Raw genomic sequence first — 16694 nt, forward strand, 5'->3', positions numbered from 1 at the left:
AAATCAGAAAAGGAACATCATATATATTCCCAACTTAAGGTTTACAACAAAAGTATAATTCTGTGGGAAATTAGTAATGATCTTTTTTATTATTATTATGAGTGGGGTGAGTGTGTCTTCCTCCTTATTGGAGAGAAGCAAGCTGGGACAGCCTCAGCCTGCACACAGATTGTCCCATCAGCAGCGACGGGAGTGGGGATGGAGTGGCAATTTGGAACAATATCTGGGGACTCACCTGACAACTGGGACCAACAAGACACCTAGAGCAGTTAAGAGGTTGCTATCCTCAAGGTCCTTGGGCTGGCTGGAGCCTGTCCAGGGCCCTATAGGAATTTGGAAAATATCGATGATATACATCCAATACTTAGCATCAAGGGGGACCCCAGCCAGGCTTGCCTTCATAGACTGCCCAAAACATCATGGACAATTCCTGGCCACCAGTGAGAGACTTAGGAAATTTAGGGGTAGTTCCTCTGACCACTGGGCACCAAAAGATACCCAAGCCAGGAAGTGACAACTAGTGGGCCTGCCCTAGTGCCTGGGAATGGTCCTGGTCCCCATAAATGGCTTTCAGATTTTTTGGAGAGCATGGTGAGGGGCCTTGGATGACCGGGTATGAGATATTTGTATATTAGGAAACTTGTCTTCATTTTCATTAAATTCATATGAAGGGGGTGCAAGAGTAGCTCAGTGGTAGAATTCTCACCTGCCATGCAGGAGACCTGGGTTCGATTTCCAGTCCATGCACTTCCCCCAAAAACAAGCGAAGGAAACAAACAAACAAAAATTCAACAAATGGTGCTGCAATAGCAGGATACTCACATGGAAAAACAATGAAATGTGACCCTGCCACACATCATACCAAAAGAAAAAAAATTACATGGATACAGAAGCTTTTTTCAATGGTATAACAACAATGGCAGCAGTATGGAGAAAAATAAAATAACAAATGACAACAGGGACAATGACATCATAATAAAAATCCCTAAGGAGATGGAAGAAGAAAATCCACATGGCCTGAGTGAATGATTACCACTGATATCAGTCTGAGAGCAGGGTTTGGGGTTATGCCAGTTTGAAAGTATGTATGTACCCTAGAAAAGCCATGTTTTAATCCTAATTCCATTTTGTAAAGGCAGCTGTTTCTTCTAATTCTTATTCAGTGTACTGTGTGTTTGAAACTGTAATTAGATCATCCCCCTGGAGATGTGACTCAATCAAGAGTGGTTGTTAAACTGGATTAGGTAGAGATGTGTCTCTACCCATCCGGTGGGGTCTTGATTAGTTTACTGAAATCCTATAAAAGAGGAAACATTTTGGAGAATGTGAGAGATTGAGAGATAGCAGGGCAGAATGACAAAAACATGAGAAGCAGAAGTCCACCAGCCGGCGACCTTTGGCGATGGAGGAAAATGCCTCCCAGGGAGCTTCATGAAACAGGAAGCCAGGAGAGAAAGCTAGCAGATGGTGCCGTGTTCACCACATGCCCTTCCAGCCGAGAGAGAAACCCTGACCCTGTTCGCCATGTGCCTTCTCACTTGAGACAGAGACCCTGGACTTCATCAGCCTTCTTGAACCAAAGTATCTTTCCCTGGATGCCTTAGATTGGACATTTCTATGGACTTGCTTTAATTGGGACATTTTCTCGGCCTTAGAACTGTAAACTAGCAACTTATTAAATTCCCCTTTTTAAAAGCCATTCTGTTTCTATATTGCATTCTGGCAGCTAGCAAACTAGAACACAGACCTATACAGAGCACGTGACCCCACGAGAGGACACATGTTCTTCTTTTTCTTTCTTTTTTTTTTTTTAAAACGTGCACATAATGCTTTTATTATTATAATTATGGTTGTTAGTGGAATGAAACAAATTGCTAAAAAGGTTCCCAACAATAGAAAATATATTTGAGTAAGTTATGACACAATTTGAGTACTCAGATAATAAAAATGTTATATTTTTGTACCAATTACAAACATAAAGTTAAACAATGAATGAAATCCAGGATCCTAAAAGTTAAAAAGGGCCTCAAACATATTCACTATCTTTTAAATTTTAGACAAAGGAGTTGAGAATAGAAGGGGGAAAAAACCCAACCAACATATACACCATGATAATAGTCTTTTTTTTTTTTAATTACTTCCAATTTTAACTCTTTTCTAAAAGCATCAAGGACACTGAAACCCTTATTGCAGATTATGTATCATCTCCTCTTTGGCTATGAGGTGTGTAGTTTTGTTAACTAGAGACATCAATGAATTCAGTTTCTGAGACCAGTCATTTAATAAATTATTTGGATCCTTGGGTCTCTGGAAGTTGATAATTCCTGCTAATCTGTCTACTTTAGCAAAGATGGTCTTGTTAACTACTAGATTCGAGAGAAAAGCCTCTGATTCATCAACAGATAGTTCAAGACGTTGTGCCATCCTCTTCATTGTTATCCTCGTATAATACTTGGCCATTATTCTAATATTATGTTCAACAACTCTGTTCTTCAAGTCCTTCCACGTTTTTTCACCTTCCTCTATATAACCAAAAACATCAGCTGCAGGACTTTCAAGAGAACCTTCTCTCAATTCCATTCCATAATCCTCAACGAGTGTGGACCAACGCATCAACTCCATTGTGGTAAAAAGCTTTAAAAGATCCTTGTATTTAGGAATTTCTTCTAACTTCTTGTTACTGCCTATTTGGTGAACCAAATCTGATTGTTCATTGTCAAAAGGAGCCAAGATAACATAGAGAACAACACTTTTCAGAGCCTGCTGCCACTTTTCACTTTCTGCCTGTATACAGGGAGTATCATATATTGCTCTGTAGTGCTTACAAATAGACAAATAGGATCCCTCATGTTGATGCAGCTGAATCATTAAATTATAATATTTCAACTTTAATTTCTCTGTATTTTCTTCTTGGAAAAATTTGGTGTTAATTTTCTTGCTGATAATTTGTGTGCGAATGTAATCCTTCACAGCTAGGCAAAGTCTCATTTGCTCCAAAATAAACTCCACTCGCTCTTTCTTTTCCATTGACCCATAGGTTTCCACCTGTAACTCTTGTAAAATAGAAGCTGCCTCTTTCACATCACCATTTTGTTCTTTTATAGTTGCTAATGTTTTAGTCAGTCGAGCACGCTCAATTTCAACATAAATCTTTCCTTCTGTGACCATTCATAGAGTATCGATTAATCGAAGTTTGACTGGGAGGTCTGTGATTTCTTCAACATAAGTACAACACTGTTGAACCATTTTTGCAACAGCTTGTTTTAACTGACTCCGCCTTTTGACAAAAGCATAATGTTTTCATTAAGTAAATCCCATTCTTTTTTTTTTTTTGAATTTTTTTTTTTTTAGAAAGACAGAGAAGGAAGGAAGGATGGAAGGAAGGAAGGGAGGAAGAAAGGGAAACATCTTTATTTTTTATTATATTTTGTTTGTTCGCTTGTTTTTTTACATGGGCTGGGGCCGGGAATCGAACCGGGGTCCTCCGGCATGGCAGGCAAGCACTCTTGCCCGCTGAGCCACCGCGGCCCGCCCAAATCCCATTCTTTAGCCTCATAGCACATCTTCACTACTGCAACTAAGATACGGGATGTGGACACCATATCAGAAGCAGTACGGGTTTGTTTTTCCAAAGACAGAAGGGTTTCAATGACTTCTTGAAGTCTTCCTTCCTTGGCCAGCTTCTCGCATTCCGGCAGGCGCTGATCTACAGTGGCGCTATAGTCCACCTCCATCTTGACGATGCGCCCATCGGCCCCCTCCGAGCCGCCGTCCGCCATGGTCCCTGCCTGAACGTCCCTTGATGTCCCCCTGCTTCGGCCACCACTAGTCACCCACACCCACATGTTCTTCTTGAGTGCACATGGATCATTTTTCACTATAGACCATATGCTAGGCTTCAAGACAAGTCTCAATAAATTGTAAAATATTAAAATAATACTAAGTGTCTTTTCAGACCACAATGAAACAAATCCAGAAAGCAATAAGCAGAAGGAAAACTGGAAATTTTGTAAATACATGGAAATTAAACAGTACATTCTTAAATAACTCATGAGTTAAAGAAGAAATCACAAGTAGAAAATAAAGACGAAAACACAGCATACAAAATTTATGCACTGAAGCAAAGGGAGTGTTCAGGGTGAAATTTATAGCAAAAATGCCTATATTTTAAAAACAGATCTCAAATCAATAACAAACTGCACATTTTGAAGACCTAGAAAAAGAAAATCAAAGTAACCCAAAAGTTAGGAGAAGGGAGGAAATGATTAGGATACAAGCAGGACAAACAAAATAGACAATAGAAAGACAACTGAGTCAAGAAAAAGAGCACTAAAATTAACAAATCTTGAGCTACACTGACAAAGAAGGAGAAAAGACATTAATAGCTGAAATCAGAAAGGAAAATGGTGGCATTGTTAATGACTTTAAAATATAAAAAGGGCAAGAAAATACTATGGACAATTTTATGCCAACAAATTAGATCATTGTGGGCTTTTTCCATCACTATTTATGTGGTTTGTTAACGTTGATTGGTTTTTGTATGTTGATCCATCTTTGAAGACCTGGAATAAATCCTACTTGGTTATGGCATATTATCTTTTTTAATATGCTGCCAGATTCTGTTTGCTAGTATTTATTTAGTTAAGGATTTTTACATCTATATTCATAAGGGAAATTGACCTGTAATTTTCTGATGATGACTTTATCTGAAATTCATAACAGCATAATGCTGGCCTTCTCAAGTGAACCAGGTAATGTTCTGTCAGAGCCTGTAGTTCATGGGACCAATTAGTCATTGACTGAATCAGCCACGGTTCTAGTTTGCTAGCTGCTGGAATATGATATACCAGAAACAATGGCTTTTGAAAAGGAGAATTTAATATGTTGCTAATTTACAGTTCTAACGCTGAGAAAATGTCCCCATTAAAGCAAGTCTGGGTTACCTTCACTCAAGAAAGGCCAATGAAGTTGAGGGTTTCTCTCTCAACTGGAAAGGGACATGGCGAACATGGCAATGTCAGCTAGCTTTCTCTTCAGGCTTCTTGTTTCATGAAGCTCCCCCACCGACATACTCCTTCTTCATCTCCAAAGGTCTCTGGCGGTGTGGGATCTCTGCTTCGTGGCTCTCATCATTCTGTTGTCATTCTCTGCTCTCTCAGAATCTCAAGGCTTTTCCAAAATGCTTCCTCTTTTAAAGGATTCCAGTGAAGTAATCAAGACCCACCTGGAATGGGTGAAATCACATCTCTCTATTCAAAACTTCATATCCACAACTGGGTGAGTCACATCTCTGTGGAGATAACCTAATCAAGTTTCCAATATATAGTACTGATTAAGGCTTAGAAGAAAGGACTGCTTGCACAAAAGATTAGTTAGGATTAAAGTATGGCTTTTCTAGAGTACGTAAATCCTTTCCAGCTGGCACAGGGGTATCTCATTTGCCTAGGATTGCTGTAACAAAGGACCACAAACTGGATGGCTTAAAACAGAAATCTGATTGCCTCATGAATCTGGAGGCTTTAAATGTAAAATCTGTAGGGAAAACCCTGCCTAGCTCTGAAAACCCTTGAGTTTTCAATCTTTGCCTCCTCTTCACATGGCTTTTGCCCCTGTGTCTGTCTGTCTATCCAAACCTCCTCTGTGAATTGCATGAGGATCCCTGTGAATTGCACTAGGCCAATGTGGTTTTCGAGAACTTTGTACCAGCAGAACCACTGGGAACTTGGCCTAAGAGGGACAGAGATGGGGTGAAATGAAAGAAGAGCACCTCGAGGGCAGTGCCAACAGATGTGGAGGTCTGGGATGGCGGGTCTCATTGGTCAGGAGGGTGAGGCCGCCTTTCTCTGGTGGACTGGCATTGGACCCACAGGTCACTCAGGCCTTGAAGTCTAGTGAAATTTGCCCGATGGGTTGCAAATTTGCCAAGACCGGAAACCTCCTTTCTCCTTCCAATTCTCTCTTTTGGAATGGAAATGTCTGGCCCATGCCTGTAGAACAGATAACTTGTTTCTGTTCTACACCAGTCATATTGGATAGCACTCAACCTAACCCACTTTGGCCTCATCTAACTAATAACATTTTCAAAGACCCCTATCCAAATAGGGACTACATTCATGGAACGGGGGGTTAGAACTTGAGCCTGTCATTTTGGGGAGCACAATTCTACCCATAACAGTCTGCCCTTGGGACCCTCAAAATTCAGGTCCTTCCCACGAGCAAAATACATTCTCTTCATCCCGATATCCCTAGAAGTCTTCAGCCATTGCGGTACCAACTCTGTGACCAAAATCCCATCTTTCAAATCATCTAAATAAAGTATGGCTGAGAGTATGAGAATGATCCATTTTGGGGCAATTCCTTCCCATCCGTGGACTTCTGAAACTCTAAAACAAGTTACCTGTTCTACAGGCATGGGGCAGACATTTCCATTCCAAAAGGGAGAATTGGAAGGAGAAAGGAGGTTTCTGGTCTTGGCAAATTTGCAACCCATCGGGCAAATTTCACTAGACTTCAAGGCCTGAGTGACCTGTGGGTCCAATGCCAGTCCACAGAGAAAGGCGGCCTCACCCTCCTGACCAATGAGACCCGCCAGCCCAGACCTCCACATCTGTTGGCACTGCCCTTGAGGTGCTCTTCTTTCATTTCACCCCATCTCTGTCCCTCTTAGGCCAAGTTCCCAGTGGTTCTGCTGGTACAAAGTTCTCGAAAACCACATTGGCCTCGTGGTTTTCACCATATTTGCATACCTGCCTCATGATGAGATGGTTGATTGAGCCACAAGTTGCATTTCTAATCTCTTTAGCCACAGCCTTGGTCCTGCCTCCAGAGCACCCTATTGGGATAGGCTGAGAATTTTCCAAAACATCAGGTGGCTTCTAGCTTACTGGTTCATTCTTCAATTTATCTCTTCTCTTTTACATTTTATTATAAGCAAGGAGAAGCCATGCTGCACCTTCCACACTTTGCTCAAAAATCTCCACTAAGTTTCCTAGCTTGCCACTTTCAAGTTCCAATATCAGAACACAATTCCACCAAGTTCACTGCAACTTTTTACAAGGATCTTCTTTCCTCCATTTTCCAATAAAACGACCCTCATTTCCATCTGTGGTCTCGTCCAAAGCGCCTTTAGCATTCGCAGTTCTAGAGCATTCTGTTTGTACTGACCTAGTATTCTCTAAGCTCATAGGAGCTTTGTCTACAGCTCTCATTTTCTCTGAGCCCTTACCAGAATTGCTTTTAACTTCCACGCTTCTACTAAAAGTCAGTGCTGGTTTGAAAGGATTATGCACCCCAGAAAATCCATGTTTTAATCCTGAGCCAATCTTGTGAGAGCAGCCTTTTCTTTTAATCCTTATTTAACAATGTAGGCTGGAATATTTTGATTAGATTATCTCTATGGAGATGTGGTGTGCCTGATCGTGGGTATTAACTTTGAACAGAAAGAGATGTGACTCCACCCATTCAAGGTGGGTCTTCATTAGTTAACTGGAATCCTTTAAAAGAGGAAGCATTTGGAGGGAGTCCCTTTTTACAACGAGGAGAGAGTGATGAGAAGCAGAGAGCCCAAGCAGACAGAGACCTTTAGAGATGAAGAAGGAATACTCCCCGGGGAGCTTCATGAAACAAGAAGCCTGGAGAGAAAGCTAGCAGATGTTGCCGTGTTCGCCATGTGCCTTTCCAGTTGAGAGAGAAACTCTGAACTTCACTGGCCTTTCTTGAGTGAAGGTAACCTCTTGTTGGTGCCTTAATTTGGACATTTTTATAGATTTGCTTTAATGGGGACATTTTCTCGGCCTTAGAACTGTAAACTTGCAACTTAGTAAAGTTCCCCTTTTTAAAGCCATTTTGTTTCTGGTTTGTGGCATTCTGGAGGCTAGCAAACTAGAACAGTCTCTTCAAGGAAACCTAGGTTTTTCTAGCTTCTACTCGTTAGCTGATTCCACAGCCATTCCCACATTCTTAGGTATTTGTTACAGCAGCACCATGCTCCTGACAGCAACTACAGAGAACTATAAACTGGGTGACTTAAACATTGACTGTCTCACAGTTCTGGGGACAAATCTGAAATCTGTATGGAGAATACCCTTCCTTGCCTCTCACTAGCTTCTGGTTTGCTGGCCACCCCTGGCTTCAATCTCAGTTTCGGGCTTCATGTGGCACTGTCCTGTGTCCACATTTTCTCCTATAAGGACCTGTCATATTGGATTAGGACCACCCAGTCTAGTTTGGCCTCATCCTAACTCATCATATATTCAAAGACACTATTTCCAAACAGGGTCATATTCTTGGGACTGGGGTGGGGATGGGGGGTGGTGGCTAGGCCTTGAAGATGTCTTTTTTGGGGGGTGACAGGCAGAACTCAACCAATAACAGGGCGTGATTTTCCACAGAACTAGCATCCTAAAATATTTCAAATGTGTTTCTCATTTTTCCTGCTTTATTTTGCAAGTTGAGTTCACTTTCCATTTCACAATGGTACAATTCATTTAGCTGCACCCTCGCCTGAGGAACAGCAGTTTAAAAATAGTGCTGGAGAGCAGGTTTCTTTGGAGGAGAAAAGAAAACACCTGGCATGACCTGGCTTCTGAGCTGTGAGAACTTTCCTGCTGGCTGGGAGCTTCCAGGAGAAGTGGGCAGTGTGCCCCTCAATCCAGAAGCACATCACAGAGGGCCAGTGGGTCCATCAATGCAATTTCAACATTGGGTGTGTCCTTGCCTAAGTCCCAAAACAGAGCTCTGGATGTAAGAATAAGTGTACCCTTTCACTGCATTGCAATATCTCTCAATATTCCTAAGTCATCTTCATAACTTTCTAAGTTTTCTGTACTAATCGCCCATTGTCAAGGGCAAGGTGTTTCTAAGTATTTATGTAGATCAAGTCATTATGTGGCTGAGGACATTTGACTAATCCATTAAATAGACTGATTATGTAAGTATAAGGGCCTCAACCTGAAACATACTGGGAATTTAACAAGGCAATCCACTGGCCATAAATTCGTAAGAAACTTCAATGATCAATGATCACATTTGCCTTTCCCCCTCAGCATTGAGATTTTATTTTTTCTTTCTCCCAACCACAAACCCTGATTGCATATATCAATTTCCTTGTTTCATAAACTGAGGTTGATTCTTGTAGGTGATGTACAAACATTTTTAGTGGTTTAAGTATCACAATGTGAATACTGACTGTTCAAATTTACAGCAAAACATCTCTTGATGTTCAGAACCCCTGCTCTGCTCGCAGCCCAAGAACAGCCCTGGTTCTGGGAAAGCCCACTGGGCTGGGGGCACTGCCTGCTGCTGAGTGCACGGTGTGCCCACCTGGGCAGAGAAGCAGGCACCTGAAGAAATGTCCCTGCCATCCATGCCCTGTCCTTCCCCGCCCCGTAGGGGAGGATCATAGAATTACAAGGTAAGGTTTCTTTACTAATTCACCATATGGTCATTCATTTGGTTAATTGTACTAATGCCATCATTGGAACGCAATACTCCCACTGCATAATCAATAAACTGAACTTCCCACTCGCTTTAAAACACCTTTCTCCTCCTCTCCCTCCTCCACTCCCCCTCCTCTCCCTCTCCCTCACCTTCCCCCTTCCATCCTCCTCTCCCTCACCCGTGTTTCCCCCACTCCCTCTTCTTCATCAGCTGTCCAGGAACATACCCGTGTCCTCCAGCAAACCACACTGAGTCGCACCCATTGTTCTGGCCAAAACCATCCCTGCACTCCCGGCTTCCAGGGATCCCGAGGCCACTGCCCGGGAGGAGGGCGAGGCGGTGGCTGGCACCAGGGGCACCCACCTCCCCAATTCCCCTCTGCCTCCCTATTCAAGGCGCCGCCGTGGGATCTGGATGGAAGCGTCCCCCTGCACTGACGTGGACACAAGTGGACACAGCTCGCAGCCTGATGTGTCCTCCTCACGCGCAGTGACCCTCATGCCTTCTGCTGGGTCCTGCACCCCCCGGGCGCGGGGAGCTTCGCGGTGGTTTCCCTGGCCAGGCACCGCCCAGCACCTCCCATGAAGCCGCATTCCTGACCCTCGGCTGCTGGCGTCCTGCAGCTGGGCCTCCTTCCCCTGTCAACCGAGCTAGCAGGGGACCGTCACAGCACTTGTGTCCGGAAACAGCATCTTCTGCGTGGGTCAGTGTAGGACAGGGTCCGGGCAGCCGAGACGTGGAGACGCGGAGAGCCAAGCGGAGTCGGTGAAACCCCAGCACATACCCACCTCTCCCGCAAACGCTGCATGCGTGGGCCTAGCAGCCCCTCAGCTGTCCCTCAGAGGGACGCCCCTGTCACCCCCAAATACGGGGCCCCCTTCCATTTCCCGCTCTTCTCCCCGTTACAGGAGCCTTCCCGCTCAGGTGTTACCACAGGATTTCTATGGGCCTGGGGCCGCCTGTCCGACTGCTGGGCACCTGTGTGGGCACGCGGGGGGTGGGGGCGCCCTGTCCAGGTGTGCGGAGGCTGGGGGAGGCGCCTCAGAATGCGCTGGAAGGAACAGACGCAGGCAGAAGTTTGTCAAAGACGGTCTCTTCCACTAAAAAGCCACATATATACCACATCTTACAAAAACGGTTTGTGTCCTGCCCCCCGGGCCCTTCCCTCATCCCTACAGGAGGGGGGTGGCCCTCAGACTGCAAGGAGAGCAGGGTCCCCACCCCAGGGGCTCAGGGCCGCCGCAGGCACCCCCAGAAACGCTGGTCCATACATGGGAAGTAGGAGGAGGGGACCCACTCCACCACCCACCCGCCCCCACCCAGGTGCACCATAGACTGCAGTTCCATCCGGGGGTCCATCCGTGGGGATCCACCCGGGGGGGCCTCCCAGGCCGTGAGTCCATCCATGCGTCCATCCGGGGGTCCATCCGGGGGTCCATCTGGGGGTGGGCCATCGGAGGGCCATCTACTGCCAGACTCGGCCGCCCAGGGGGTCCCGCACTCAGGCGGAGGACACGGGGTATCCATAGTGGTTGCGGTCAGTGTCGCCCAGGGTCAGCGTCAGGGACAGGCTGGGCTTCCGTTCCACCTCCTCCCCCTCCAGGCAGCACTGCGGGGGGCGGACTTTGAAGAAGTCAGAGATGTAGCGGACCTGGCGAACGAGAAGGTGACAGCTAAGCAGGTGGCGCCCGGAGATGGCGGGGAGTGGGGTCCCGGGTAGGGAATAGGAGGTGAGGGGCAGTGGGGCCCGACAGGGGAGGTTGGGGGGAGGAGAATAAAGCGGGGTCCCTGGTGGGAGAGGATCAAGTGGAGTCTCTGATGGGGGAGGAGGACAAACGGGGTCCGCCGGGTCGAGGGGCTCACGGTGAGGCCGGCCACCAGCGCCCCCTGCAGGAGCCCAGTGAGGACGTCGCTCCAGTGGTGTTTGTGGTCGGACATGCGGGTGTAGCCCACGTAGAGGGCAAAGGTGACCAAGAAGAACTGCCCCGTGGGGCGCAGCAGCCGCGCCCTCCGCCCGCTGAGCCGCGCCTGCACATAGAGCTGGGGGAAGGGGGGCGGCATTGGCCTGGGGGACCACCGGGCATCCCCGCCACCTCCAGGCAGCCCCTCCCACCAGGCGGGGAAACTGAATCCCGGGGAAGGGTGAGGCCTTGGGGAACGAGACTCACCATCAGGAAGACCATGCAGTACATGGTGAAGGACGAGTGTCCGGAGTAGAAGGACAATCTAGGAGAGAAGGGGCAGCGAGGGCAGCAAAGGTCAGGGAGGGCCACCCAGTGAGGATGAGGATTACCCAATGAGAGCCACTGAGGCCACCCAGAGCCCAGGCAGCCCGCTCGGCACCCCGTTTCAAAACCCTTCCTGACCCATCTCTCCCAAAATTTAGCACATGGATCAAGAAAGGTCTTTAAGTGGCAGCCCAGTCAGCACCAGACATGATCACATCCCAGTTGGAGAAATATTTCTTGATGCAAATTTCACGTCTTCTTGTAATATAACTTCAAATTCTGACAACAGATGTCAGAGAAAATGGCAGGGTAAGGAACTCCAGAAGTCCATCCGTCCGTAAAAGCAATGAAAAACCACAGCCAACAGTTTAGAACTCCAAAAACTAACTAAACGGTTGCAACAAGCAGGGGAAAGCATAGGCAAGAAAAATCCACTTCAGGACCGGCGCCTTCTCCTTGCATTTTGGGGTCGTGGCCTTGCTCCCGCCGTGCAAGTGAAGGCGTCGGGCCCCTTCATGCTCGAGTGTGTGCGTGGGGCGTGAAGTGCTCGTGGGTCCATTTTAGATCGCTGCGGGAGCCATGGGCGGGACGGGCAGCACCCGCCGGGTCACCTTCGAGGCGGATGAGAATGAGAACATCGCGGTGGTGAACGGCATCCGGCTTTCAGAAAACGTGATTGATCGAATGAAGGAGTCCTCTCCATCTGGTTTGAAGTCTCAGCGGTATTCTAGTGGTTATGGTGCCTCAGTTTCTGAAGAAGAACTGAAAAGAAGAGTAGCTGAGGAGCTGGCATTGGAACAAGCTAAGAAAGAATCTGAAAATAAAAAACGACTGGACCGAGAGAGGGCTACTGCCAATGAGCAGTTAACCAGAGCCATTCTTCGAGAGAGAATATCAAGTGAGGAGGAATGCTCTAAGGCAAAGCACCTGGCTAAGCAGCTGGAAGAGAAAGACCGAGTAATAAAGAAGCAGGATGCATTCTACAAAGAGCAGCTGGCTAGACTGGAGGAAAGGAGCTCAGAATTCTACAAAGTCACCACTGAGCAATATCAGAAAGCTGCTGAAGAAGTAGAAGCAAAGTTCAAGCGGTATGAGGTTCATCCGGTCTGTGCTGATCTGCAGGCCAAAATCCTCCAGTGTTACCACCAGAACACCAACCAGACCTTCTGCTGCCCTGCTCTGGCCAGCCAGTACATGCAAAGTGTCAATCATGTTAAACAGAGCATGCTTGAGAAGGGAGGATAAAATCAGCTTTTAAAGCAAGCAAAACTCTCATCAACATTAATTCCAGAGGTGGACCTTTTTTTCTTTTTCCCTAGTAAGAAAATAACATATTTAAAGAGAAGAACATTAAAGAGAAGCACCAAAGAACAGTTTTCAACAGAAGGATATCACAGTTTGATTAGCAACAATGAAAAGCAAAGGCCTAGAGCAGGGATCATCAAACGATTCTCTTCAGTATTAGTAAAAACCATTTATGATAATGAAAAGAAAAGCTCAGACCTCTCCGCCTTTTTGTACTTTCCATTCAACTTCTGCCGACCATAAATGTTTCCCCATAACCAAGCTCCATCTTCTATTGAACCTCCACTCTAACAACGACGGGAGAGGCCTAAGTTAGAGAGGAGAGCACATGAAATGTTGATCTTGGTCACCCATGCTGGATGGAATCATGTGGGCTGTGGCATATAGGTTTTCTCTCTGTTCTCCTTTGATTATATAAATATATAGAGTTGCTTTCTTTTAACTTATGGTGATCATGCAAGAAGACAAAAAGGAGAGAAAATGTACCTCTTTTACTAGAATAATGTTTATAATTGCAAGTAAAATAAGGCTTTTTTTTTAAAATCAACATAAAGGTAACCTTGGCTTATACAACCTCTTCTCTATTGTGTATATTGACATCTACACTTCACCCAATATCAATAATAAATATATTTTCTGACGAAAAAAAAAATCCACTTCAGGTGCCACTTTAACTTACCCTGGCCTCACTCCCCAGCAGCAGAACAGGCTCAGAACTGTGGGTGCTTCTTCCACCTGCCTGGGGGATGGTGCAAAAGGGAGTGAAGAGGCCGGGGAGGCATTTGTGGGAAACATTTACAACAAATGCATCAGTCCCTGCTGCCCGGGGCAAGGAAAATATCTGGAGCAAACAAATCTTGGGAAGAAAGGCTGGGGAATGAGAGGCTTTGGGGAACAAGGGCTTTGAAAAAAGCTCCCCATTCCTGGTAATCTAGTTGGCCAGGACTGAGTCAGGAGGATCCCTGAGAGGTCCCTAAGGGCTCACCTTGGCCGACATTTGGCTTCTGAGCAAGCAGGAAACAAAGGCCAAGGCAGAGTTGTGCACTGTCCAATGGAGAGTCGAAGGTCCAACTGCCAAGGCTGGTAGACTTTTTTGTCTCCAGGCATTTAAGAAACCCTCCCTGATTACAAGGTGATCACTAAGTGAACAGACTGGACACCATGGTCACACATGACAATACGCTTTACAAAATGAGTTCATAAAAGTCACCAAACAAGCAACAAATAGAGGAAGCAGCAAAACAAACCCTGAAGAGAGGGGAGAATTTGATCTCCACAGTTGTCACATCATAATATTCAAAATATCCAACTTTCGACCAAAAAAATACAAGACAAAAAAAAAAAAGAAAGAAGCAACGATCCATGCACAAGGAAAAAAGGCAATCAATAGAAACTATCCCTGGGGGAGCCCAGACATGACATGTACTAGACCAAGTCTTTAAATTAGCATTTTAAATATGCCCAAAGAGCTAAAAGAAACCATGAGAATCATGTCTCACCAAATAAAGAATATCAATAAGGAGACACAGATTATTAAAAGGGACCAATTCTGGAATCCAGTTCCAGAAGAAGAACACTATGTATTAATAAAAAGAAAAAATCAACAAGGATATATAACAATCATAACTATTTATGCGCCGAGCCAGAGTGCTCCAAAATACATGAGGCCCGATTGTGGGTGTGGCCTTTTGGTTAAACGGAGATGTGACTGCTCTCGTTCAGGGTGAATCTTGATTAGTTCACTGGAGTCCTTTAAAATAGGAAACATTTTGGAGAACAATCACTTTAGAGACACGGATGTTTGGAGATGCTTGGAGTGCCCACAGAGAGAGAAGGTGCCTAGACATGCCATGTATCTGCCTATGAGATGCCAAGAAAGCCCAAACACAGAGTTGTGTCCAGAGTTGTGAGACTCAAGGCTACTGGAACACAGTTTGACAGTTTCAGGTACTTTCTTCAAGCCACTCCAATACACGATAGACTAGAAAGGGATATCTATAAATGCATAAGAATAACTTCTAGGATAACTTCTACAATCTGTCTGAAATCTCTGAGACACTGAAACTTTACTTTGTCTCTTCCTCTCTTCCCCCTTTTGGTCAAGAAGACTTTCTCAATCCCATGATGCTGGGTCCTAGCACATCCCAGAAGGCCTGTCCCATGTTCCCAGGGAAATTAACATCCCAGGGAGTCATGTCTCACATAGGTGGGGAGGGCAGTGCATTCACCTGCTGAGTTGGCTTAGAGAGAGAGGCCACACCTGAGCAACAAAAGAGGCTCTCTGGGGGGGATTCTTATGCATAATAACAAGTAGGCTTAGCTTCTCCTTTGCAAAAATAAGTTTCACAGGGGCTGCACCAGTTTGAATCTGTTGTGTATCCTAGAAAAGCCCCCTGGGTCTCTAAAAAGTGAGTGTCTGTCCCACTGCTGTGAGAGAATTTGTAATCTTTGTCCCCCTTGGGAGGGTTCCCCACTGCTGTTTCTTTGCCGTCCTACCTGAGATTCTCCTATTTCGTCAATTCAGCATTTGTAGGGTCCCTCTCCAGTCCATGTATTCTTCCAAATTTCTCAACAGTTCAGAGTTGTTCTTTTTTCAGCTGAATCTCCAGGGAGAGATTTTCAGTAGCTCTTCATGTCACCGTGTTGACACCATCAACCTGAAGAGCTTCTAAGAAGAACTCTTTATCGGCTTCTTGTGGCAGATGGAGAACGTAGTTCTAAGATGTGGCAGTTAGATTCAGTTGTCAACTTGGCCGGGTGAAGGCACCTAGTTCTGTTGCTGTGGACATGAGCCAATGGTACATAAACCTCACCTGTTGCTGATTACATCTGCAGTCGGCTAAGAGGCGTGCCTGCTGCAATGAATGACGTTTGACTTAATTGGCAGGCAATGAATGACGTTTGACTTAATTGGCTGGTGCTTAAATGAGAGAGCTCAATGTGCACAGCCCAAGCAGCTCGGCATTCCTCATCTCAGCACGCACAGCTCAGCCCAGGCCTTTGTCACCCCAGAGAAAGTTGTTGGTACCCAGGGGCCTGGAGAGAAGGCCATCAGAGATCGCCCTGTGCCTTCCCACTTAAGAAAGAACCTCAGTGAAAAGTTAGCTGCCTTTCCTCTGCAGAACTAATGAAATAAATCCCCTTTTATTAAAAGTCAATCTGTTTCTGGTGTGTTGCATTCTGGCAGCTAGCAAACTAGAACATAAGACATTTGAAAGGATTGCAGAAGATCGTGCACAAGGGGTGTCAGATTCAAAACTATGCCATTGGATCTGTGTGAAATCACAGGCTGCCTTGTCCTTTCACAATGGTCACCATTGGCTCACCCAGAAATAGTTCAGGTTTACTGAGGCCTCCTGCAGGTTTCCTTTCCTGCCTCTCCGCATGAGATCTCTGCAGGCTCTTTTCCCTGGGGTTCTGCAAGGGCAGGTTTCTGCTTGAGCAGCAACTTCTCAGTTATAACAGCCCCAGTGAGGATGTTTCTTCCTCTCGTGTTTTTTCTTTTCCACCCTACGCCTTGATGTCTAATGTCGAGTTCCCTTCAGTGGCACGTGAACGGGGTTTCAGTTTGGGGCTGAATATCCTGAGCACTCAGCTTGGGACCGGATGACCTGCATCTCAGTGGGTGCGCATGTCCTCACGTCCTCACCTACCACTCCCCACCAGCGCCGTGTGGGTGTGGGAGGAGGGGTCCCAACACACCCAGGCTGGCAGCAGGAACCC

The 16694-nt window shown here is 45.8% G+C and overlaps 1 protein-coding gene, 1 long non-coding RNA gene and 2 pseudogenes across 3 annotated transcripts in view; 2 read left to right on the forward strand and 2 right to left on the reverse strand.

The window, feature by feature from the left end:
• The window catches only part of LOC143650304 (uncharacterized), a 149227-nt gene that overhangs the window by 117247 nt on the left and 15286 nt on the right, over nucleotides 1–16694 (forward strand). The gene's annotated exons all lie outside the window — the stretch shown is intronic.
• On the reverse strand, nucleotides 1806–3834 carry LOC143649586 (26S proteasome non-ATPase regulatory subunit 12-like; annotated as a pseudogene).
• On the reverse strand, nucleotides 10530–15819 carry LOC143649588 (phospholipid phosphatase 2-like). The gene is made up of 4 exons (XM_077119527.1): nucleotides 15468–15819; nucleotides 11607–11664; nucleotides 11302–11478; nucleotides 10530–11089 (listed from the first exon to the last, which is right to left on the reverse strand). Exons 2-4 carry the CDS (start codon nucleotides 11628–11630, stop codon nucleotides 10940–10942), a joined length of 351 nt encoding a protein of 116 aa, XP_076975642.1. The 5' UTR covers nucleotides 11631–11664; nucleotides 15468–15819; the 3' UTR covers nucleotides 10530–10939.
• Nucleotides 12109–13612, forward strand: LOC143649587 (MICOS complex subunit MIC19 pseudogene; annotated as a pseudogene).

The sequence above is a fragment of the Tamandua tetradactyla genome, chromosome 11 (assembly GCF_023851605.1).
Source record: "Tamandua tetradactyla isolate mTamTet1 chromosome 11, mTamTet1.pri, whole genome shotgun sequence".
In the NCBI taxonomy this organism is placed as follows: Eukaryota; Metazoa; Chordata; class Mammalia; order Pilosa; family Myrmecophagidae; genus Tamandua; species Tamandua tetradactyla.